This window comes from Lissotriton vulgaris, chromosome 8 (genome assembly GCF_964263255.1).
Source record: "Lissotriton vulgaris chromosome 8, aLisVul1.2, whole genome shotgun sequence".
Taxonomy (NCBI): domain Eukaryota; kingdom Metazoa; phylum Chordata; class Amphibia; order Caudata; family Salamandridae; genus Lissotriton; species Lissotriton vulgaris.
Window position 1 is genome coordinate 1,110,726,964 of NC_141696.1, and position 26,174 is coordinate 1,110,753,137.

At 44.0% G+C, this 26,174-nt stretch overlaps 1 protein-coding gene across 14 annotated transcripts in view; it reads right to left on the reverse strand.

Annotated features, from left to right (window-relative positions):
• The window catches only part of ELF1 (E74 like ETS transcription factor 1), a 665,417-nt gene that overhangs the window by 23,285 nt on the left and 615,958 nt on the right, over window positions 1-26,174 (reverse strand). For all 14 annotated transcript variants that reach the window (XM_086934931.1, XM_086934923.1, XM_086934918.1 and 11 more), the window contains 3 exons: window positions 14,930-15,094; window positions 7,740-7,823; window positions 1,661-1,853 (listed from right to left, as the gene is read on the reverse strand). In XM_086934931.1, coding sequence (XP_086791057.1) covers window positions 1,661-1,853; window positions 7,740-7,823; window positions 14,930-15,094 — 442 coding nt within the window. The remainder of the gene's footprint in view (window positions 1-1,660; window positions 1,854-7,739; window positions 7,824-14,929; window positions 15,095-26,174) is intronic.

Consider the following 26,174-nt stretch of genomic DNA (forward strand, 5'->3'; position numbering starts at 1 on the left):
TTTTGAGGATACACAATTGTTCACCACTAACTGAGCCAATGGAGTTGCATATAGTAGGCGTATCCAGCGCAGAAAGTCAGGGCCAAAACCTATTTTCCACAAGACAGCAAACACATATGACCATTAGATTGTGTCAAATGCCATGGCCGCATCGAGTGACACTACCACTGCATCCCCCTGTATCGTGCCGGAACGGGCAAGCACTCCATGCAGTCTCCTCAAGTTGAGAGAGGAGTTTCTAGCTGGCATAAAGCCAGACTGATCGGGGTGTACTAACTTGGTGATTACTGTTAATAAATGGGTGCCGAGTAGTTTAGCAAGTATCTTGGCTTCTGAATTCAGCAGTGAGATTGGCCTATAGGAGGAGTGGAGGTGCTTGGGTTTTCCATCCTTTTGGATACCCACGATAATAACCAATCTTTGGTCTACTGGGAGCAACCCCATCTCAAGGCTTTCACAGAACAGGTTTGCAAGATATGGTGCAATTTTGCTGAGGCTGAGCTTGAATAGGTCGACCAGCAGGCCATTTGGGCCTGAGGCCTTTCCCCCACGCAGGTCTTGGATAGCTTTCTCTACCTCCGAAGCGTCTAAGTCTTTTTCCAGCTCAAATCGTTCATCGTCGGAGAGCCGTGGCAAAGGGGTATATTGCAGCATCGACAGTGAGTCCGATTCAGTGTATGTCATGAGTGAAGTATATATATTTCTGTAGTGGTCAGTGAATCAGCGCTCGGTTTTTAATTGCAAATTACTTGTTTCAAGTGGTGGGAACAGTAGAGCAAATGGAGTGATTGACTGCTCAATGTAAATAGCAGGGCTAAAATAGCTTTGCCTGGCTAAAAAGCAAGTTTTACAAAAAAAATAATTTTAAAAATAAAGATCTCATCATTGGGATGCAAATGCATTTTTGCAAAATGGTATTTCACATCAATTATGCTAGTGTGTGGCCTGAGCTCTAAATGATGCACAGTAGCATCAGAACACCATTACTAAAGTTCTATGATACGCCTGCATGCAAGCCACAGACTAAAGAAAAACATTCATTTGATGAGGATTGTATTTCCATGGTTCGGCTAAAATATCTGTAACATGCCTTTTTTTTATATAAAAACATGTTTATTTGGGATGCCAACTGGTTGGGGTTGAATCAATCATTTCCTTTCAGAGAAGCACAAAGTAGCCTATCTGTTAATGCCTAGAACATTTACACTTGAAGAAAAACATCTAAATATACAGGTAGTGCATTCCAAAATATCTGATGGTTCTATGTTGGTTAACATCTCTTGCTCTGAGCCACATGTGAAAATGGAGCACACAGCAATGCAGGCACATTGAGAACATACCCATGACCCCTGTCGTCTTCACACTGAACCAAGTTGCCTTTATTTCCCCTTGTTTAACTGCATGGAATCTGCCTGAACCACATGTTCACTACAAAATGCATGCCGTGGTGCATGGCAACCAAATCAGTCTGGCTAGGTGGAAAGCTAAAGCTGTTGCTGATCACGTAGCTTATGTGCAATACATCTCACCTCAGAGATATGATGGAAAGAAGTAAAGTGTTCAAACAACTCAGCTTCAACTGCTGCTAAAATGAAAGGTGTCATTTTACAAATTTGTTTGTCATTCAAAGTCTGTGAAATATTGCAACTGCATACTATACCTCAGTGCTCTGCCCATAGTCTCATAGTTCATATCTGGCTTGTTCTTATGTTTCCCCCACAACTTGGACACAGCCTTTGAGTCTACAAGCTTGAAGATGCCTTTGTCTCTCTGCGTCCACTTAATGTATTTTGGGCATGTAGCCTTGTCTTGAAGCAAAGCCAAAAGGAACTCCCACAGATAAATTGTGTTTCCTGTAGGATAAAGACAAATAAGTAAAATTAACTATTTTGACAGCAATATTTTAGTGACAGAGTATTTAAAATATGTAATAAAACAGTAGGCGTAGAACATATTTAAATTTAAGCATAGTTGTAATTCTGTTAGACTACTGCTTTTATATCAGCCTTGTTTTTAAACTGCTTTTATAATGCACTCATATGTTAAACCAAACTGTGCAGGCCTATTCGTCTACAAGAGCCAAAGCCTCGTTTTCACCGTTTTATATGCCCCGGTGAGGGAAAAACTGCCATTTTAGTTTTCCCCCATTGTTTTGTGCTAGCTCTGTAGGCTAACATTGGAAGGCTTCATTAATGTTTAATAAAGTCTAACTTTTGACAGGAGTGAGCTAGAACAATAATTAGAGGTATCGAAATAATAGTTACAATAAATCCAAAACTTGCCAAGGTTAGATTTAGTAGAACTATTGCAGCAAAGTAGTTTTAGAACTTGCTTTCCTGAAGTTACCAAAAGCAGCCCTGTAGCAGCCTCTTCTGATTGGCCAGCCTTTGACAGCTGTGCCAAGCTTGCCCTGTTTAGGTGTGAAGTGGTCTCGGCTGGAACAAAGAGACCATCTGGTGGGAGGAGATCTGCTGCTGCAAATGCCAGGACAGGAATCGGACATGGTAGCCGAACTGGTCTTCAAAAGGAAAAAGACAAATAGTACCAGACCCACACACCCACCCCCAACTTCCTGAACACCCAGCCAAATGGGAGCCCCAATAATTGAAGTAGGAGAGGGGCTGGAAGTGGAGTGTATGGAAAAGTTAGCCACACCTGTAGGTTGGGTCAGCCAGACCTGAACTCCCAGGAAAGATTTTCCCCATTTTGGTTTTTAGTAAAAAGTGCATTCTGGGACAAAAATATGCCACACTTCTAAGGAAGTGGTCATAACAGAGGGTGGCAACTTGAACCCCATTAGTTAGGGGTGCCCCTTTCTTACCAGCCCAGAAACTGCAATAAATATGTGGAAGCTTCACAGCACCTCAGATCCCTGCTTGAAAACATCAGAAGAACTGCTCTGCTGAACCCCTGGTCTGCACAAACAGAGGATTGCACTCACAAGGACTGCACCTGCTGCACACGCTGGACTTCACTAAAGAGGACTGTGCATTGCTTCCAAGAATAAGGAGTGGACTCACTGATCAGCAATAGGACCAAAAAAGAAAGAAGTTACCTGCATCAACTCCATCAGAACAAAAAAGTGACTAAGTGAGAAGATAAAAACTTGACCAGTCCTAACCACCCAACGCATCCGACACGTGCTTCATTACTGTTGGCCTGAAAACTTTTTGAATTGGTCCCGGTTACGCGTGACCAGATAGCCGCGGTTGGCGCTATTCAGTTTTTTGCAATAGAAATCATTTTTTACATTTAGCCTTTAAAAATGTATATCTTCAGTCCCCAAAATTGAATTTTTGTCGTTTTGGAGTCATTTTAAGGATACAAATATTCTCAATTTTTATTCGATATTTCCTATATAATGTTTTTGCCGGTCTGCTCGCAGCCAAGCTACAAAGGGTTGAGCAAGGATTAATTTATTGAGACTTGACTGGATCTTATTTATGATTGTTGTGGTATTACTAGCTGTTGGTACCTACCTGCACCTACTAATAAACCGCCTTCCAACAAGGTCCTTTCATCCGTTTTCTTATGAGAAACAGAGACACCCTGCCTTATCTCCAGCTATCATCAATTTCACTCAACTTCTGTTTGCCTATGTGTAGAAAATATGTGAAAGTAATTTGATTTCTAGATGTGCTAGCATTATATGCTCAAACACTTTGTGAGGGTGAAGCTACTTTGGTTTGCTTCACATTTACTAACTCCTTTACTTTTGATAAAAAAAAACTATTTCTAACTTTGAGTAGGCTGAAAGAGTGAGTTTTCAGATAAGACGTATGTTACTTCAGGCTGGGAATCTGCCTACTCTCACCATTAAGAGGAAAGTGGTCAGGACCAGACTCCATACGACAGCTTCAGGTGCCAAAGATAAGGGCGCTACTCTCCTGGGAATGAGGGGCAGAGTGCAAATCGGTACCTTATCAGTAGAAACTGGCGGGACAGTGTTAGCCCAGCTTAAAGAGCCACATTACAAATTCTGAACAACATGACTATTATGTCATTGTGTTTGCTGTAAGTGCTGTCTTTGTGGGAACACATGATGACATCTGGGTAGGGGACGACCTGTAGACTGGGTGGGTAAGAAAACAAAGAGACAAGTCTCTGGAGAAGAAATATGGTTGACTTCCATGGTATAGAGCGAGCAGGTTCTAGAAAGGTGTGGAAAGGGGAAGATAGGTCAGAGTGTCAGGTTCCGAAGCATAGATCCTATGAGGATATATGTGAGTGCGAAAGAGGTTTATTGATCCAACTACACCATCTTCTTCATTTGCTCTTCTGAGAACAAAATTAAAGGAAAGTCAAATGCAATGGAGGTCAATTGGTGAGAGGGAGCAATACCTTCCTTCCTCCCTCCCTACCTCCCTCCATGAGATCAATTAGACAAAACTACCCAGACCCCCCCCCGTTCCCTTCCTGTCTTTCCATTGCCACCCCTCAATCCACAGGATGAGCTACAGCACAAGGCTGGTAGACCCCTTTTTGTGCCCGAGTGTGAATTTGAAACAGAGGTGAGAACTAAGAGATCTTAGAAAGAAGAGCACCGACAAACGGGCCTCCAGCCTATGCTATGCACTGCCAGTATGGAAAAGGTGCATGCAGGTCATTGAAACAGATCCTAAAAATAAACTGAATTGGTATAATGGCCAGCATTTCTTAATTGGTTCGAGGAAGCAAACAAACATAAGCAAGAGTCTCAGGTACACAGAATGCAGAAGAAACACAAATACCAAATTAGCCATTTGATGGACAGAGTTATGACCTGTGCCCCCACTGCCATGCCTCCTCCTTACCTATTCTACCAAATAACTAAACCAAAAGAGACTGAAAAACCATAAAGGAGAATATCCTGGACATCCTTGGTTTTCTCATGACTGCTGAAGGGGCAGGGGGTGTTCTGGAACCCTTTGAAGATGCTCCCTTGCATCCCACAATACCATCTCTGTTCTGAAGCTGAAAAAGGAATTTGACACGTAACGTCTTATCTCATCATACAGGGAATTCTTGTGCCTACTTTTAGCTGCTGTAACGCACCTATTCTCCCTATAAAAAAAGGTAGGTATAGCCAATGTACACCATTTTGTACAAGACCTTTGCTCTATCAATAGCATGGTGATGCACAGCTTACTGGTAGACCCTAACGTTGCTGGTAGACTTGTGTTCTTCCTTCTTTTCTATCATCATACACAGAGGTTACATTCAGCTTCTCCTCCAATGGATCTCAATTAACAGGGCAGATGCTTCCTCAAGCACTTATAGGTTTTGTTCTATTTTTTCAAAGCTTTAAACAATTATCTCGACATTTTGGTCTTTCTGGAGAACTCCACTTTTAAGATTTGATATTTTCCTCGTACACACTCTGAAAGAATTGTCCCTTTCCATGAACAAGGTTAAGAAGCTGAGATTTTTTTTTAGGATAAATGGAACTCTAATGGGGACCTGGAAGCAGTGTGGAGGAATGACAGTGGTAAACCAAAATGTCTGCCTCCCAACCTCACCATCATCACCACTCCCCCTCGAATGAAATGGGAGGAGTTACTTCTTTTTAATCACATGTAGTACACATTCCCTTTATATATCATCTCTGCGCTCAGTCAGATAGGACCTTACTCAAGGATCTACCATTTCATCCTTTCTGTTCAAGAAATTAAAATAATAACAATGGCTTGTCTCTAGGCACTGATAACAGTTGTAACTTATTATCCAAGTAAAGAGCACTACTTTACACAAACTTAAATGGATGAAAGACTGAGTAGCCCAAAATGATTTGAACCGGTGGCTCAGGTTACACACGTTTCTACCAAGGAAGCACAAGTTCCCTGAGCTATTGCAAAGCGGTCAAGAACAGCAGCAGCACTTACTGTTCTTAACCTTCAATGCCATGCCGAAGAAAATGCTGCTTACACACTCATGGTTAACTGAAGTATAACACAAACTTCTTTAAAGAAAAACTCTAATCTCTTACTGATTATTCAGGTTAATGCAAAGCCAAGAATACAAATAAAACTCAGATGAAAGTAAGGGGGGGGGGGGATACCATTAGCACAACAGAAAGGTTTTACAAACAAAATAATTGGAGTACATACAACAGTGCGATACAATAGTCGCTAAAACTAGAAGGTCTCAAATGAGCACTCCCATACTCGCACTACAATACTTTACATAAGAACATTTTAATCCTGTATGTTTCATTAGAAATAAATGCATACTAAGATGTGGGTCTGTCTTTGCCAACGATAGCACACAACTGGGTAACTAATTACATGCCACTGCAGATCAACCTGGCTCTGTGTTAATCACTGTATCATAATGTTCCAAGTATTGCTATTGTTCCTTTTTTTAAATGTTTCTGTCTGAAATAGTACAGATGTAAACAAAAATACATTAACAAGACTCAAGCTGCCTGATTGAGGGTTGCAGTTTTATTTGGAATATACTTGTGGCCCATTTTAAAAGGGAAAATATGCAGTAACTAATTTTCTACAACTTTTCAATTCTTCACACATTTAGATGAGCGTAAATAACTCTACTGTTGATACATTTTTGGTGCTTCAGAAATGCAGTAATTACACATTATATCTGCAAACTTCTTGTCATTATGAATGACAAAAGCTTGGTGGTAGAAGAATGGGCAAACAATGCATGTTATGATTCACTGCACTGCATGTTATGCTTCATTTGTACCCACAAAAGAACAATGTTAAATTGCAAAACATAAATAACATACTTTTTTCTTCAAGGTTTTATCACTCAAAATAACACTAAACCCCAAATAGGCCTAAATGAAGGGAACAAACGTCCATCTTTGCTACAGCAAAAAGCAGTAATCTTGCAAAAATAAAGGCAACAAACCAGCACACCTTTATAGCTTCTGATATTTTAACAATAACCTTTGGGTGCAGAATAGTATTCCCAACACTTTGTAATTCAGCCCGAGATGTATTATAACTAATTACTATTATTATTATTCAGATACACAGCTGGTTTATTAATCATGAAGCTGTCAGCTGTAATAGAGTCAGTGCAAAATCAAGGGGGTGATGGAAGCAATTTATAAACTGAATAAAATGAAATAAACTCCACCCGTAAGAACACACTTCATACGATTAATGGTAGCAATATTCTTATCCATTATGCACTAGCAAAGGCAATAGGCCTGGTATTAACTGATTGGCCTGGCCTATGCTTATATTTTTTGTGAATGTTTTTGTATGAAGGCATGCATTGTAGGAAAACAAGCAGTGTGTCAAATCCAAAAGACATATTTAGTTTTCCTAATGTAACTGCACACATTGCACCAGTAATCTCGGGCACTAAAGACACTGCCTATTTTGCAGATCTACATACTGTACAAGAGCACAATGGGGTCTCTCACAGTCAGGTAAGCAAGTGGCTTAAGTGGGTTGAAACTGTGCCCCACTGTGTATACTGTGGTGGGCAGAAGCAAAATGTGAATATCACTATGGAAGACCAATGGCTGAAAAGGGTTGACAAATTCCTCTCAGTATGTATAGCATATATATATTTTCATTTAAAACACCGGTCTTGGGTAATTCCAGACCTAACAATTATTGTTTCGGTTCATTTATTTGTATGATGCCAAATCACAGGGAAAAATAAGAAAATGTGATAAATAAACAAAGTTTCAACTGAATTTCAGAGTAATCTGGGGACAAAGAACGGCCATAGTAAACTCAATAGGCCGGCGCTGTCTTAGAGATTGAAGAGTAGTTAATTACCCTTTCCATCCTTGTTCTTCTTCTTCAGCGTTATGTTTGGTGTTGCCGTGGGAGACTCAGGACGTGGAGTTTTGGGTTTTCTCCCTGAAACAAAAATGCTATTACTTCAAACCATTTACATAGTTAAAAAAATTAAACCTTATCCTGTTAGAAGTTTAATTGTAAAATATAGCCAGAACTCTAGTCTTGCTTTCCCCTAAGATGGCTTCAAAATAGTTTCCAATTTATTCCAGGAGACGTTAGCATATCCAATTTCTTTGCCTATAAAATTGTGCCTCGCATTAATTTACAATCGGGTTTCTTTAACCAAAGTAACTCATACATTCGCATTTTCCCCCAAAATTAATTAAAAAGCTTAAAGGACTAAGCAGTCTTTTTATATTAAATTCCATATAATTAGTTTTGGTAATAACGAAACACACAGGTTGAGAAGGCTGATGGGTTGCATAGGCCAAAGCCTGATTCAGGTTTGATCACAGAAACTCCTTTGCTTTCTCGGGAGAAGAAGAGCGCTCAGAGGAAGGTGGGCGGAGTTTAATGTGATGAAGGAAAGTAAATATAATAGAAAAGTTTAGAAGCCCCTTGAAGGTGGACTTGGCCTCTGCAAAACCCTCCTACTATCATGGACAATCATATATGAACAAATAGTGAACAACGAAAGATATGTACTTAGTGGTTCTTGTATTTAAACATGGTATTAATTTCTTTACAAAATTAAAAGAAGCAAGAACTAGCAAAGCCATTAGTCTTTGAAGGTGAAACAGATTGGTTTTGCCAATGCTTGTTTTCTCCCACCTAGATGGCCACAAACATATGTGTGGCTGCCATCTTTGTAGGAATGTTCTTATATTTTAAGAAAATCCATTTAAAAATGGTGATGGTGGGGATCGAAAAGTTGTCCCTCTCATTGGCGGGTAGGGGGGATGAGTTACCCGAACTGTGGCGTCGCTTCTTGACCCTAGTCACGGCGGAATTCCCTGAGCTGTCCTGCCCTCGCTATCTGAGGCTCTTAAGGTTGGCCGGCACGCAGATCCTAGCGAAACGTAAATCAAGGCAAGCACGTTGAAAGTGGCAGGCGTGGCCTCATTCACCTTTGTTCCTTTTCCCCCTTTTTTCCCCATTTTTAGGTTTTGACTGGAGATGCGCACGTAGTGCGCATGCGCCAAAAACCTTATGATTTGTGTGTGGGGTCGGGTCTACACCCCCTCCTCCCATTGGCTAGCTCCATAAATGGAGGCTAGCCATTGGGAGAAGGCTCTGTCCGTCAATCTCGGACCAGATTCGGGGGCGTTCCCGAGAATTTTTGGCTTTTGGCTAAGTCAGCCGAAAGCCTGTTCTCGGGAACGCCCCCAAATCTGGTCCGGCATTGAAGGCACCCGGAAGAAGTCCAGGTGAGTGCTTGCTTTTTTTTTTTGCCCGTTCCCACCCCCTCTCCCGCTCTCCGTGTCTCCGGACCCCGTTCCCGCCCCCCCTACCGCTGCCTCGCTCTCCGTGCCTCCCCGGCCCCGTTCCCGCCCCCCTACCGCTGCCTCGGCTCCCGTTCCCGCCCCCCTACTGCTGCCTCGCTCTAGCTGTGCTGCAGTCATTTCAAGGGGGGTGGTAAGGCGAGCAGCGGTACTGCCAGCAGCGGCAGTTTCTGTTAGCCTCTGTGCCATCCACGGGCAGCCCGGAGAGAGAACCATCGCCCATGCACGAGGCACTTCCAAGGGATACATCGCTCCGCCCCCAACACTGCGGGCGCCATCCGGCTACCATATGATCACCGCCTCGCTGCAGTCCCTGCTTTAGTGGCTTTAAGTGGGAGCTTTGCTAGAATACATGCAGACCACAGTCTTCAAAGCCAACAACCTTGACATGCGCAGGTTTGTTGGTCTGGCTGGATCATATATCTGGATGCAAGGACAGAACACAGCTAATACTAGTTGGGCGGTCACTAGGCGCGGATTGTGTTGACACGAGGGCCAGAAAGTGCGCAGGAGCTCGCAGAACTGGCATTGGTGGTCCACATTAACTTGTGGACAAGCTGCCCTTGCGGTAATGCTTTGCACAAGGCTATCTAGTGTTCAGCCATGTCATTGATTAGTAGCACCGGGTGTCTGGCAGGGTAGCCATGTCTACATAGTTGGACAGGAGGTGTGCGGGTGCCGGGTCCTGGGTAGGCCATGAGGTTCATCAGGACACGCAACCGGGGAGCACACAGAAAGATGCCCAGATCGTGTCCTCCTCCCAGATGTGGCCCTTGATGCCAGCAGCTGCCCCGGTCTCCTCGTCCTTTGTCGCCGCTGAAGAGGAGGATGCCAGGACCAAGGACCAGGTTTACATTCGGGAATTTCAGCCCTCGGACCAGGAGGTGGCACGGCGCATCATCTACGAGGGGATTCTGGAGCGGATCCCCAGCACTGCCTTTAGGGGGCTGAAACACGAGCCCCTCATTCAGATCCTATATGCCCTGCTCATAGGTAAGCGCACACCCATCCGAGAATGTCAGTACTTTCGTTGCATGGACGAGACACAAGGACAAGAACCGGTGATACCCAATATATCAGATGCCAGGCTGTCTCCCTCGGCCTTAGTATGCATGGTTGAGTCTACGTTTTATGTGTCCATGTTTTCAAATGAAGGTCCGTAAAATGCATAATGTGCTCCTGTAAATGTGATCATATCTCATATATGTTAAATTGAAGTGCGTTGAATACAATTAATTAAGCACATTACTTCAGCCCTTGTGTGTGTTTCCAGTATCGGTTTCTCCGATACTTTAGGTGCAAATGTCCCTTTTTGACCCGCTAGTTTATTAGCAAGGAGCGTAGCTTGACAACCATCGCCTTCTGTTAAAAAGAGGCCAGTGAAGGGGTGTGAAGTGTCACAAAGGTGTGAAGCGCCTACCCCGGAGGAGGGCTGGCACCATGTGAGCTTGGGGCTCGGAGCCAAACCATGGTGGACCTGGGCGGCTGCCCCAGGAGACACCTCTGCGAGCCCCTGCCGCCCCCCGCCCTGCTCTGCTGGGACCTGCTGCTGCTCTGCGCCCCGGAGAGCTCCGCGCTGGCAGACTTCTCAGTTAAGACCCTCTCTGCTTCCCAGCCTGTCCTCTCCCAGCCTGTCGTCACCCAGCCTGCCCTCTCCCAGCCTGCCCTCTCCCAGCCTGCCCTCTCCCAGCCTGTCCTCTCCCAGCCTGTCCTCTTGCAGCCTGTCCTCTTGCAGCCTGTACTCTCGCAGCCTGTACTCTCGCAGCCTGCCCTCTCGCAGCCTGCCCTCTCCCAGCCTGCCCTCTCCCAGCCTGCCCTCTCCCAGCCTGCCCTCTCCCAGCCTGCCCTCTCCCAGCCTGCCCTATCCTCCCTGCCGCCCCCTGCCCTGCTCTGCTGGGCCCTGCTGCTGCTCTGCGCCCCGGAGAGCTCCGCGTTGGCAGACTTCTCAGTTAAGACCCTCTCTGCTTCCCAGCCTGTACTCTCCCAGCCTCTTGTCACCCAGCCTGCCCTCTCCCAGCCTGCCCTCTCCCTGCCTGTTGTTGTGTCCCGGCGGCAGCAGGCAAGAGCGTGCACTGCGTCCCCGAAGTAACAGCCCTAAAGCAAGCAAGAAGTACGCCCCCCTCCCACCAATCCCTGTTAGGTAGTGGAAACTGTCCAAACTGGGGTGCAGACAGCCCCTCTCACCTTTCAGCCTGGTACCACTGCACCAGCCGCACTACTTCCCTACTGACCGTTCTCCACTTCAGCCCCGTCTAAATTACAATTCCTGCTTGTGACCCTTTTGCCTGCTTGTGCTTGTTTTCGTGACCCTGTTGTCTGCTTGTGCCTCCGTGTGCCCCTGTTGCCTGCTTGTGCCTCCGTGTGCCCCTGTTGCCTGCTTGTGCCTCAGTTTTCGTGCCCCTGTCGCCTGCTTGTGCCTCAGTTTTCGTGCCCCTGTCGCCTGCTTGTGCCTCCGTGTGCCCCTGTTGCCTGCTTGTGCCTCCGTGTGCTCCTGTTGCCTGCTTGTGCCTCCGTGTGCCCCTGTTGCCTGCTTGTGCCTCCGTGTGCCCCTGTTGCCTGCTTGTGCCTCCGTGTGCCCCTGTTGCCTGCTTGTGCCTCCGTGTGCCCCTGTTGCCTGCTTGTGCTGTTTGGGTGTGTGTGGAAGGCTCTGTGTGGGTGCGTGGAGGGCTCTGTGTGGCTGTGTGTGTGGGGAGCTTTGTGTGGCTGTGTGTGTGGGGGGCTGTGTGTGGCTGTGTGTGTGGGGGGCTATGTGTGGCTGTGTGTGTGGGGGGGCTGTGTGTGGCTGTGTGTGTGGGGGGCTCTGTGTGGGTGTGTGTGTGGGGGCTCTGTGTGTGTTTGTGTGTGTCATTTGCGAGAGATAAAGCTAGTGGCATTGTAAATGACAATGCCATTTATTTATGTTAAAAAAAAAACAAATAAAAATAATGTCAAGAGCAATGCCAATAGCTCTAACTTTAACAAAGGCAAAACCATTGCATTGTAAATGCTTGTTCCCTTAGCAATGTTGGATAGGGGGTGGGGGGGACGGTAGGGGGGTTTCTGGGGGAGGGAGGGGGGTTTGGTTTTTGATTTTTTTTCCCTGTTGGGAACCCTTCTTTGTTGACCTGCTCCTAGCATTTACTCTGTAGAACTTACCTTGCACACTGTATACTGTCCTACTTGAATTGTCCCCCAGGAGCTGGAGGTTCTGTTTCTATATGCCATTCGAAAACCAATAAAGAGAATTAAACCAAAAAGATGGTGATGGTGGATGTCTGTGCATCTCCATCTGCTTCTGCAATCTAAATAGATTTTCGTAAAGCACAGAAAATGTCACGCAAAGATGGCAGACACACAAATGCGTGCATTAACACACAATCATACTGGAATAATAAAAAGATAAATTTAAGAAGGAAGTTAAGTGATATGGAGCTGGGCAGCACTCAAGGACACTAGGAGAAAGCTTGCATTCTAAGGGGTTGGTTATTAATAAAGAGAGGAGTGTGGAGGAGGGGTAGAGAGAAGTAAAGAATATAGTGCTTCATATGCCTGGCATCAGATGTGAATGGATACACGCTATCCAATCAAAACAAAGAGACGTAAACGCTCCTGCTGAATCAGCCTGTTTAGACTTGGCCTGGGCGGAACTACCTGAAGTGACAAAAAAACTTTAACGTGCTACACCGAGTTCTACTAGTGCATTAGGGTCATGCGGTTAGTGGTAATTTTGAGCGCCGGGTGTTTGTCCTGTGCTAAAAAATCATTGCGAACAGCATCATGTGCAGCGCAAGAGGAGAAGCTTCCTTGCTACTGCTTGAGTAGATTTTCTCCTTGCGCTGCAGCTTTCTCAACGCGAAAGGAGGGTTTCTCAACAAGAGTGGTTGTGACCTACCCCGAGCACTAGCATTGAGAAATCCAACGGCCCATATTGAGAAATCACACCAAGAGATTGATTATCCTCGCTCGCCAATTAGACATTGGCGAGCGGCGAAAAACCTTGCCGGAGGTGGATTTTCCTAGATCACCAACTTGAGTTTTGGGAACTCTGCGTGCTTCCGAGTGTAGAAAACTCTGCAAACAGAGCAGAGTTCACCACCCAGGGTCGTTTAGGCTACCTTAAGGAACGAGTAACAGGCAAACGTCTACAAGTACTGACAAACTGTTGATACTGGAGTCACATCAAGAATTCTTTTGCATGATTGGGTTTTTCTTTCCCTTGGCTTGAAGAAGAGTGCTTCACTAACAATTCTTTTTTGTTCTGTTATTCAAGGAGAGAGAAACTAGAGTAGCTAGTTCGTTTCCCTTGGGATATAGTGGCTGATCAAAGAACTAGCTATGTCTGTGTGCTATGTGTCTACATGGGAAACCATTTGGTTTAGTATGAAGGCCCTCACCCACCAACCTAGTTGGTGGCATGCTTCATTATCGGGCCCCACCAGAGGCACGAGTGCGCCTCAGTTGTGCTGCGACACCAGTTTACCGCGGAGCGTTTTTTTTGGAAGGTGAGTGTGCTGTGTGAGATTTTAAAATTCTGTCCTTGGGGTCCCTAACGGTTACTTTATTGGTGGGCCCCAGGCAGAGGTTAAAAAAAAGGCTTGGGACGTGTTGACTTATGGTCTCCCACGTCCAGTGTGGTCGACTAGTTTCAGCCAGGCCTTTTTATTAAACTAGCTTTCTTCAGGACCTACGTGTGGGGGTGTTACAGGGATCTATGTGATTATCAGTGCCCTGTATGTGAAGCACGCGCTAAGGTGCTTATATATGTAAGAGGTATTTCCTCTCAGTTTGTACTCCTGTCTACAGAGGACAAAGCTCCCTGGACTTCCGCCGGAGGGTCTGGACTTATTAGCACTTTGGCTGTGTCTCCAGGCCCAATGGTAAACCTGTGAACCGGTCACAAGTAACAATTCCATGGCATGTCGAGCACCAACTTACAATCCGAGTGAATTTACCAATGTGATGGGCCACGTGATGGGCCACATCAGTTTCTACCCCAGGGTCATAAAACATCAGCCCCCTGGACTGTGGTAATGCTATTTACTCGGGACTTGAACACTGTCTTTATCCAGATTGCCAATCGTCCAGAATGTTCAGCTAACTCCTGTTTTGGTGTGAAAGTATATGATCATGTTTTCTCAATTTAGAGGCCCTGCCACTGACTTCTTGTGTTGGCAATAGGGGAGGTATGAGGTGTTGAACAGTACACTGTCCTTTATATGCAACACACTTTATAAGAACGATTTGTGCTCTTAACCCAATGTCTTCACTTCATTGTAGTATCTTATCACAGTATTGAAAGACAGAATGGACATACTTTTTACTGTTTGGTGGAAGAAGGGGGCTGTTCCCTTACGACCAGAAAGAGAAATTATCAAAATTCAGAAAAAAAATAACCTTATTTTCATAACTATAATTCGTAATCGCATTGTGGCCGACTCCATTGATGCATTAGCAACAGGAAAATATTTAGTAGTAGTAAACTGCGCAATTACATATTCTAATATGTAAACAGCATGGCATCCAAAAACAGCCCTGCATGTTATGAACAGAACACAGCATCATGACATGTAATGAAGGCAGCACTGAACAAGCAGGACTTCATGCAGGATATACAGTCTGCAGCACTGCAGTACATGGGACCTGCTGCACACACCAGCAACATTATCAACATGCTACAAGCAAATGTATTGCACTATGGTCCACATGATTTGTTCTTCTTTCATACTATTAAGATGTGTTACATACCTTTCTTTTTCTTCGATGCCTCAAGCATAGCCTCTTTTGGCAGATTAGCGTATCCCTGCTGAAGTTGGTGCACCTCCATCACTTCGGGGATACCATCTACCGTCACAGATAAGTGGGTGATTGGGGTACCAACCATGTCATCTTCAGACGTACAGAACAGATTCGCTACAGAGTCAAAAACAATGCAAAAATGCATTAAGCCAAACTTCCAACAAATGCATAGCTCCACAATCTTCCAGCCCACCTTCACAGTACTTGCATTTGTTAGGTCTCGGCTGTCGAAAGCAGCGCATGCGCTGCTCTCAGCATTCAAGAGCTTCTTGGAATCAATACAGATTCCGAAGCTCTCGGAGGCGGAGTTGAAGCCACGCCCATCTTTTTAATTGGCCAGTGTCATCATCAAAGCAAAACGCTGGCTTCTGATTGGAAAGGAGGCTTCTTAGTCTCTCCTTGTTCTACCTAAAATCACTTCATCAAACATTGTTCATCATGCTGTAACACGTCCCATACCTAATGGAAGGTATACTGCAGTCCATGAGGTACAATTTGAGGTGAATACTACATAATAGATTTTAGAAGTGCTAATTAATTGTTTACAACTTCAAAGCACCATACTAATTATGGTTTTAATGAACATCCAGTGTTTTGTTGTTCAAAAACACATTGAACCCCACTATGACTACTAAGCATATTTCTCGCCAGATGAGAGAAATACCCTGGTCTGCCTGGCACAAAATGAATGGATATAAACCACGTTTCAAAAGATTTCTAGTTATACGGAGATTCATTTATGGAAGATATCCTAAGAATGACTTCTCTTCCCCATATGATAATCTCCTACTGGAACTTCCAAATATAACTGTATCCGCTGCAATGCTGGATCCCAGGCTGTGTCACATTCTGACGAAGTCAAGAGCAAGGAAAGAATGGTTTTATTCAAGGGCACTGTGAGAAAGTATGAACAAACCGACTGCTATATGGTACCTGGACATAGTGGAGGGCCAGAGTGTGACGGATGGGGCTGTGACACAATGGAAGGGTACTACCAGCTTAAGCAGAAGCTGGACCAATCAGAATAGTGAGAAAGGTGCTTCCAAGACATTTTAAGAAACAAAGGCAGTGGGAAAAAGATGCATCGCAAGTGCTTTTGGTCATATGGTTCCTGTTGAGATTAAGTCAAGAACTCCAGTTTCTGTTCTCACCTCCCTACACTCCATTCTTCCCTCACACAATTACATTGAAAACATTGTGTTGATTTCTGGCCTACAAATCTTTACTGTTGGAGATTGGAGATTGGTTTCTCATCAGAGCCCATATTCAAAACCTCCATAACGATCCTAGCCTATCCGGCAATTACCAGGTATAGCCTCAAACCAAGTCTGCCTTCTGCCTGCAATACCTGCTTAAGTGGTGGTTCTGCATCAAGCACCAGGATTTCCAAGTAAACAATGGATGAAACCCACTGGATTGGTCTTTGATTTTCGTGTAGCAAACATTGTTTTGCATTAAAGCGCCATCTGCAACAAACACATCTAAACGTGGTGCAAGACCCCAATACAAGCTGCACACTGCACAGGTGGAGAGGTGTGGTGCAGCGGCCAAGGCAGCTGACATCGGAGCACAGGGTTCACGGTTCGAACCCCGGCAGCTCAGGTCAGCACCATGTGACTCTCGGCAATAGTTCACTTAATTTCCACAACGGCACGCAGCGCCTTCAGACCAGTAAGAGTGAGTAGTTTGTGCTTTACAAATACGGATTTACTTTTACATTTTACACTGCTCTTGCCTTTACAGATACCTAACACACTGCTTCACAGTTTGCTGGAATCACTTCAGCCACCTCATTGAAGCTTCTGCTCTAACCTTGAGACCTTCCTCAAATTCCATTTTGGTCAGCTATTACTAACCCATTCACTTATTTCCTTCTTACCAACTAAGGAGGTCAATCATGTTCTCTTCAAACAAATTTTCAAAACTAAGCTATTGCCCTCCTTCTAAGTTCTATCAAACCCCAGGCTGTGCTATCAATAGGCCCTTTGCTCTTTTCAAGCATCCTTTCAACATCCCTTCCTGAATTGGGGTGCACGTTCGTAGCACATGCGTTTTCCGCAATTCCCTTCCACTCATGCCTCATCTGCACAATATAAAGCACTCTAACAAGGGGCCAAAATAGTTGTGTCTCTCGGCGCTCCACTACCCTTACCTGCTACCAGTCATTAATACGAGTTTAGGTAGTCTATTTGATTTTAGATTGTTAAATACAACTGAAAAGAAAACATTTGCATGAAGCACATACTTCATTTACATAATAGGTTTGGTTAGATTCTCAATTTTTGCACCCCTTTCAACATACGTAGCAAATACACAGATTTACAAATATAAATCCATATTTGGGATTTACAAAACATGGATTTACTCTCGGGAAAAAAATTATTCTTTCATCCCTGAGTGAGTAAATCTACTCCCTGGGGAGGGAAGTGGAGATTCATGGTGGTAATGTCCTCGGACATTTGTAAAAAACCACAAATTAATTTTTTCATGACCCATTCACAAGCTATCCATTTTTACTCCTGCTCGCCAACGGAGTATATTTCTGACCCTATGGTCATGCTGCAGTATCATTACCTGAATTCCTCTAGTTTATAACGGTCACAGCATATTTTTAACTTGGCCTAGTTTTCTTAGAGAGTAGCTAAGGGTCACAGAGGAAGTAATGCACCAGGGAGAGATCACAAGAGGAAAATATGTTGACAGTGTGTCAAATTTAACAATGCCTGTTGTCACAGAAGGAAACTAACCCCCAAAGAGCAGAGCCCCCTGCCCCTCCGGTGCCTTCTCTGGGCTTCAGGCAAGCTGCATGGTACATATTAGAAAGTTATGATTTTTTCTGTGCCTTTAATTATCCCAATGTTGTTATAAAGGGTTTGTTTGGGTAGAAATAAATTCTTATTAGCAAAGCTAACACTAACCACTGTGTTATGCTCGGAATCCGGATAGTGTGCTTTTCCAGACCAAGCAATCTTATAAATGCCTACCAGTATGGATTACATGAATCCTACACCTTGTAGGCCCCTTTGTCTTATGTAATATTTTCTATACACTGATTTATACACGTATGATTCATTGGCTCTGTATTTGTGTGTGATTTAAAGAGCTGCAACACCCTACACTGGTATGAGAGGCGCTATAAAACGAATACATGTGAGAGAGGGGGGGCACTGTTGGTTGGGGAAAAGCTCCCATGCTCCCCTTATGGCAGTCAGGCTCGCTCGCTACGCTCACGCATCACAGGGCACTCATACAGAACTTTTATACCCCATCACTTTCAAATTCCACCAGCGCCACTAGGGAACATTTGCTCCTCTCCCAGAGTCTCGAATGGTCCCGTGGGATGCGCTGCCTGATAAATGATTGAAGCCAGTCAATGGCGTGAACCATGGAAAGCATCAATAGATTGGGCGCAGCTCACAGGAGTGAGTCTGCGGGCAGACGCTGCATTCTGACCTCAGGGCTCTTCCTGTGCCCATCTTAAAGCCACTCCGGTTCTGGTCATGGAGGATCGAGAACCCCGAGAGTGGCAAAGAATAAGAAAAGATGCTGCTGATTGGGCCTATTACATGTTAGTTTCTCTGATTTTTACCCAGTGCCCCTGCTTCTGAATCCTACATAGGAGATTATGCACTGCAAGTGACCCCCCTCTACTCTAACCAGTTAGATGTGCTGGCACACGGTGCAGACATTGAACTCTTATAAACTGTTCAATGTATGGAATTTTAAAACACTCCTTAGCACACAGAAGCCCATTGTAGGCTGCCTTCCGTAAGGTGCAGATCCCCTGCGCAAAAGCCTATACATCATATCAGGGAGCACTTGTGCAACCTCACTTGATTGGTTTTCACATTTTTATGGCTCCAGAATTTTGGGGCTTGCTGAGGACAACTGGGTCCCTTCAAATTCATTGCTGTTTTAAGTCTGAGTCAGATGCCCAGTAAACTAAGCTCACTATCAGTCATGGTGCTGCCGAACAAGGTAAGTATAAATGGAGATTCTACCTTCTAGGCTGCTGTTTTTCCGAGGTCGGATAAAACTCCCAGTTCACACCAACGCAAACCTAACCAATCCTGCAGCTGCTCACATACTGTTTTCAGCATGAGAGAAGTGTCAGGATTGGATGGAGCAGGCTATCCCAGCACTCCTTTTGCAAATGGGTGCCTGTGCAATCCCCCGTCTGTTTAACACAGTTGTTGAATAGGTGCAGGCAGAAGTGGGCAAGTCAGGCTTGCAGGTGCAAGACAGCCAGCCCAATCTGAGAAGCGCACTCTGCACTTTATGGTGCCATTACTGCTATGTTGATCAATCAAAGATTCACTCTCGGCATTACACTCACTGGTGGCACACACATCATAATAAAATGGCCATAAGAAAATTTTATTATGAACATTGGTTTACTGCTGCGCTCGCAGCAGGCGGGACCACCCTCCCCTGCCGTAAAGGAGGAACAGCAGCAGCTGAAATCAAGTGCTGCACGTATGGTGCACTTAACTCTTTATTCCTTATTTTTGATTTAGTGTAAACTGGTCTATAATACATTTTTGATGTACTGGTTTATCGTCAGCTTTAACCAGGTGTCATAGTTCTGGCAACGTTTTGCTGTGAATTTTAAGTCAGTGAACTGCGGATCTGCATTACCTTGATATGCATGCCTGTCAGTGTCCCCTTTACAATTAGGAGTTTTCAGAGTTGCTGTATTACTTGTGAAACAAAGGATTTCTATTGGTGTCCAGGCTTCAGACTGCATGGCAACTGGTTTCTCTCTCTATCCATGTTCAGCTTCACTTGGCAATTATATCTGTTGATTCTGGTCACCACCAGTCTTGCCAACCCACTACATGTGTCATGTAGGCAACGTTCCTCAATTACCCCACACGAGAATGTAGAGGGTCTAATTTGATGGTCCTCTTTGGGGAGACAGGAGAGACCCTGTCCTCCTGGCTCACCTTTACCCATACATCATCTTTGGAGGAAACCTGAACTACGGGTACAGTGCTTTTAGGGTTTAGGGATGAGTAAGGGTATAGGGTGGTAATGGTGTTTTTAGAGTGGGTAGGGGCATAAGGTGGTAAATGTATTTTTAGGGTTTAGAAGTTGGTTGAGGGTATTGGTTGGTAAGGGTGTTATGGGGGTTTAGCGGAGGATGAGGGTATTGAGTGGTATGGGTGTTTTTAGGGTAGGGTAAGGGGATAGGGTGGTAGGGTACAGAAAATATAATAAAAAACAAATGGGGAGGTCCCCTCACCCCCATTAAGAAAATATTCAATTGTAAAATAACAAAAAAAAAATATCTCCCCCCAATAAAAAAATAAATAAATAAATAAATATATATATATATATATATATACACACATATATATTCTGCTCTCTCCTGTAGCAAAGCAACACGAGTTAACAACACTTTGTGCTGGCCAAATTAATTTGTTTAAGTCAGCTCTTCGCCTGTCCAGCAGGCTTGTTCAACAAAGTTTTACATATCTCAAGTGGCCATTTTAACCACGGTGCACATTACAACCCTCACGTGACATGACTACAAAATAACTGAGGAGGAAAACAGACTCGTAGTTTTTCTCATATCCCATACGTAAGAAAATTCATTTACATCAATAAATTCCGTTTGAAAATTAAAAATGTTATTTTGTAGTCATGTCACGTGAGGATTGTAATGTGCACAGCGGTTAAAATGGTCACTTGAGATATGTAAAACTTTGGTGAACAAGCCTGCTGGACTGGCGAAACGCGTCCGAAGAGCTGACTTAAATAAATTAATTTGACCAGCACAAAGTGTCGTCAACTCGTGTTGCTTTGCTACAGGAGAGAGCAGAATTCATGAGGACCTGACTACGGAGGTCTTGATTATGACGACACACCCGCTGTTCTGGTAGGCGGTGGCGTTTACTGGAGTAAGGAGGCTTGAATATACATACATACAATATATATATATATATATATATATATATATATTTATTTATATATATCAAAACACTCCACCAATGCCAGTATGAGCGGTTCAGCTGTCACGAGCGGTCCAGGTCAGGTCACCGGCAGACCTCCGTATTCGCTCCAAATCACTTCTCGTATTTAAGAAGTTCACCCAGACACTCAGAGCTTGCTTGTAAATCCTTTATTTCAGCAAGTGAAAAGTCACGACGCGTTTCACCATTGCAGCTTGTTCACGCTCGCCAGACCAACCTAAGCGGCCATTTTTAAATCCACAACACACCCTCCGTGAAAAATCATGTGACACACAGTGTAGGCACGGCGGACATCTTTGTCTAGGCAGTTAATACATTAATATTGTATAATACATACATAAAGTGTAAAGTATACGCTACCCAGTACTGTGCTTGTTGACGTACGTGTATTATCATATATTGCATTTGCAAATTGCATGATTTCACATATTTCAAGAAACTTAAAACCATTACAGCAAATTCGATGCAATGATAGTCAGTGTCAATTTCATACAGACAATAGCGTACTTTACATGAGTGCACTCGTTCCGAGATATTTCAATTATCTGCATCATGATAATGTAAACTCCATCTCCAGTATTATGGAAACTGTAACGTAATAGGTAGCGAGTCTGTACGTTCTTATCACGCCCTAGTGGGCCAATCAGCATCTTAGAATCATATCCCCGATCTTACTATCGCATTCAAGTGGGTAAAATTATATGTAGCATCATTTTTTGCAATTATTTGCCCCAAATGTACCGATATATCTCAGTTCCTATTTACAGGTTTAGGAAGGCCAAAATTTCAATCATGTATTCTAATTCCGCACAAAGTCCTTGCCCCAGTGGGCATTATGTTCGAAACTGAAACCTCAGACGAGTCTGTGACATCATGGTAATTTCATACGAACTGCCACATATGCCTCCAGTGCCATCTAAAAAGATTAAAATATCCTAAACCTGATATGATTCTAAGTTGCTGATTGGCCCACTAGGGTGTGATAAGAACGTACAGACTCGCTACCTATTACGTTACAGTTTCCATAATACTGGAGATGGAGTTTACATTATCATGATGCAGATAATTGAAATATCTCGGAACGAGTGCAATCATGTAAAGTACGCTATTGTCTGTATGAAATTGACACTGACTATCATTGCATCGAATTTGCTGTAATGGTTTTAAGTTTCTTGAAATATGTGAAATCATGCAATTTACATATGCAATATATGATAATAGCAACGTACGTCAACAAGCACAGTACTGGGTAGCGTATACTTTACACTTTATGTATGTATTATACACTATTAATGTATTAACTGCCTAGACAAAGATGTCCGCCGTGCCTACACTGTGTGTCACATGATTTTTCACGGAGAGTGTGTTGTGGATTTAAAAATGGCCGCTTAGGTTGGTCTGGCGAGCGTGAACAAGCCGTAATGGTGAAACGCGTCGTGACTTTTCACTTGCTGAAATAAAGGATTTACAAGCAAGCTCTGAGTGTCTGGGTGAACTTCTTAAATACGAGAAGTGATTTGGAGCGAATATATATGTATATATATATATATATATATATAGAGAGAGAGAGATAGATATATAGATAGATATATGGGTTTCACATACCTTGAATATATTTATTATTATTTATTGTCAAAATGTTTAAATCCACCTAGAGTATTTTTTCAGTATCCATTGTTTCAGTACAAGAACGGTGGTCTAAATATACCGCCTTCTAGGTTTACTATAAGTACCCTTATCAGTGTTTGTTAACACATCATGTGATCAAGCCTGTGGACACAGGCGAAACGCGTCATGGCGGACATGCTGGGCGTTAAGATGCACGAATAAAGCACCTTTGTTTGGCAACAGATTGGGTTTCAGCTCATCGTCATTCCAAACCAGCAGCAAGTTGGTAGGGCTTGTGGCGTGTGGCGAGGACTTGTTCATTTTGATGCACCAAGGAGGCTTTCGGTGGTGCGAGCGAAACCCCTCCCCCTTTGTGGGCTCGGCGGCAGGAAGCAGTTGGTTCCGTACTTCGGAACTGATTTTACACGACTCCGCGTGGAGTGAGCCGCCCAGAGCCCCTGAATACTGAGGAGAAGCCTGCCGCGCGAAGGGAGTCGGCGCCACCCGAATCGGCAGATCGGACGGTGAACCGGTAGCCCAGTGAAGGTAGGGGAAAACAGACATTTCAGTGAGGAGTGTGCCTGGATGACAGAGCGAGTATTCAATTTTTGAGTGTAGCGTTTTGCCATCCAACACTGGTGCAGTGCTTGAATAATTGCCATAAGAAACAGCAAAGATGTCCGCGGATGTGTTGCGGAACCGGGAGGAGGCAGCCGATATGCTATTTGTGGCTTCTCCGGCTGGAGGATCGGGCGTTTCAGGGCAGGCTACGAACGTAGTAACTAATCCAACCACAAGGGATCTCTTCAGAAAATTAGAAAAGTTGATGAAAACAGAACAATCCAAGTGGTGGGAGAATAAATCCCTTTCCAGATACTTGCAAGTTGGTCGTGTACCAAGAGGTCTGCGCATAAGTTTGGCTCCTAGTTACGAGACCCCCGACCTAGCTATGTTAACGGAATGGGCCGAAACCAATTTGGAGTCATCAAGCAAATTAATGGCTATCCTTGTCAAATATGCATAAAGTGATCGCTGCAAATTACAAGCAGAAATTGAACAACTGGAGATAGAAATAGCCAGTATGGGGTCAAGTGAAGCGACGGTCAAAATGAGGGCTGACATGATGATAAGGCTGGGCAAAGATGAGGACGCAATTAAAAAACAGAAAGCGTACAAATTTGAACGAGACCGTATAGGCTATCTTAACGGACACATTTTTACCTTTGCCAAGAGGTATGAGAATGTGAAAGCGCAAGCCAGGAAGACTCGCACAAATCAAGCAGAAGATACCTCAGCCACAGTATCATCTACTGATGCAAGTTCAGCAGCGGAAAGTGATCCGGAGAATGAGTTGGCAGCAACATCAGCAGTGGGGTTTACAAAGCTGTCCCTGGCACAGGAAGTAAGCTGTTTGTGCCAGGACCGCCAAGACACTTTGAGACCACGTGTTCAGACAGGCGGACGAGCAGGCAACAAAGGGCAAATCGCAAGCGCAATGAAAGGCGCAAAAGAAAAATCAGACAGCGAGAAAAGGCCGCAAAAGGGTCGCTCGAACAAGCAATCCCGCAATCAAATACAGGGGACCACCCCAGCTCAATAATAAACCTCACGAATGTACAGCTCACGAAGAAGGATGAAACAATCCTAGGCTTGTCTTATTGCCCACCATGCAATTTCAATTGTGTGGACACCAGAATGGACGCATATAGATTTGTGAGAAAGCTCAAATTAAAGAAATTCTTCTTGTTACAACCCACCAGAAAAAAATGTATGGAGATACCCAGCAGTCCAACATTATTGGAAGCAGGGGATCGCACTGGTTTTGAAGAAATTTGGGCCTTGCAGGGAGAATCGGGGCCATCAACATCAGTTCCATTAGTAACATCAAATGTAGATCAAGGAATTAGTAGTACCCCTTTCAAACCCAAATCTGTGTTCCAGCCTATCATGACCCACGATAACTTGGATGTTTATCAGGAACTTATCACCAAGGATCTGAAAAAATTGTATACAGCCACAAACAATAAGCATGCCGCCATTAACAAAATGAATCAAAGTTACAACAACTTGATAAAAAAATTTGATTCAAACAAAAATATAATTGTCCGACAAGCGGACAAAGGCGGAAATATTGTATTGTGGCCGCGCCAAATTTACAAAAGTGAGTCGGAGAATCAACTACAGGACCCCTTATGTTACAAAAAGAGCAATTTGGCAGCAATAAAAACAGCTTGGCAAGATCAAAATTCCAAATTAGTAGCATGGAGAAGTGGAAATCTCATCTCCAAAGAGGAATTTGGTTTTCTCAAGAAAGAACACCCGGTGAAACCATCATTCTACCTGATACCGAAAGTTCATAAAAGCGTGGACATGCCACCTGGACGTCCCATTATCTCTGCCATCAACAGCTCAACTGAGAACATTTTGAAGTACATTGATTACTTTTTGCAGGACTGGGTCAAAGGCTTAAGGTCATATGTGCAGGACTCCTCAGATTTTATCCGAAAATTTAATGATGTTGTCTGGAATTCAGAATGTTTGCTCATGACACTTAATGTGCCTTCTCTGTACACTTCTATAAAACACTGTGATGGGATAAGGGCAGTTAAGCACTACCTGAACAAACGTGCCATGAATTTTTCATCGCACAACAAAATGCTTTTGTCCATGATCCAGGTCTGTTTAGAGCAAAATTATTTTTTGCTTAATAATCAAGTGTACGAGCAGATTAGGGGAGTGGCTATGGGGGCCTGCTTTTCCCCCAGCCTAGCATGCTTGCATATGGGATGGTGGGAGGAGCAGGTCCTCATGGGACAACATCTAGTCACCATGCAAAACCATGTTCCCCTCTATCTTAGATACATTGATGATTTATTTTTGGTCTGGCAGGGCACCAGGGAAGAGGCACAACTATTTGTAGAGGAGTTAAACAACAACGATTTGAATTTACAATTCACCTCTGCAATAGACAATACATCTGTTTGCCTTCTGGATATAGAGGTGTATACAGCTGATGGAGGACTAGCTACTAGATTGCATAGAAAGCAGACAGCAGGCAATACTGTCTTGCATGCGGCAAGCCAACATCCCCACCACCTGATACACAGCATTCCTTTTGGGGAAATGTTGCGTATCAGGAGGATCTGTAGTACAGATCAGGAGTGCTTTAGGGCCCAAGAAGACAGCAAGAAGCGGTTCCTAGCCAGAGGGTTCTCGGAGGAGGTCCTCAATAGGGCGATGGACCGTTCCAGAGCTATCACAAGAACTCAGGCTCTAGCACTTAGAGAATCTACAGAGGGATTGATTGAAGACACTGCATCTAGTCAACCCAGGGCAATTGTCACATTCAACAGACAACACAGTGAAATCAGAAAGATTTTCTATAGAAATTGGAATTTAGTGACAGGGGATCCTGTCATCGGTGGGTTGGTTGAAAAAAAAACAGAGCTAATCTTTAGAAAATCTATGCCCATGTCGGATAAATTAGTCAACAACCATTTGGAGGCACCTGTTCTAGGGACTTGGATGGCACTGAGTGGAGGATTCAAAAAGTATTTTGTTTGCAAAGCCTGTCGATACGGCTGCAACAAGACCCATTATCAGGTTCCATT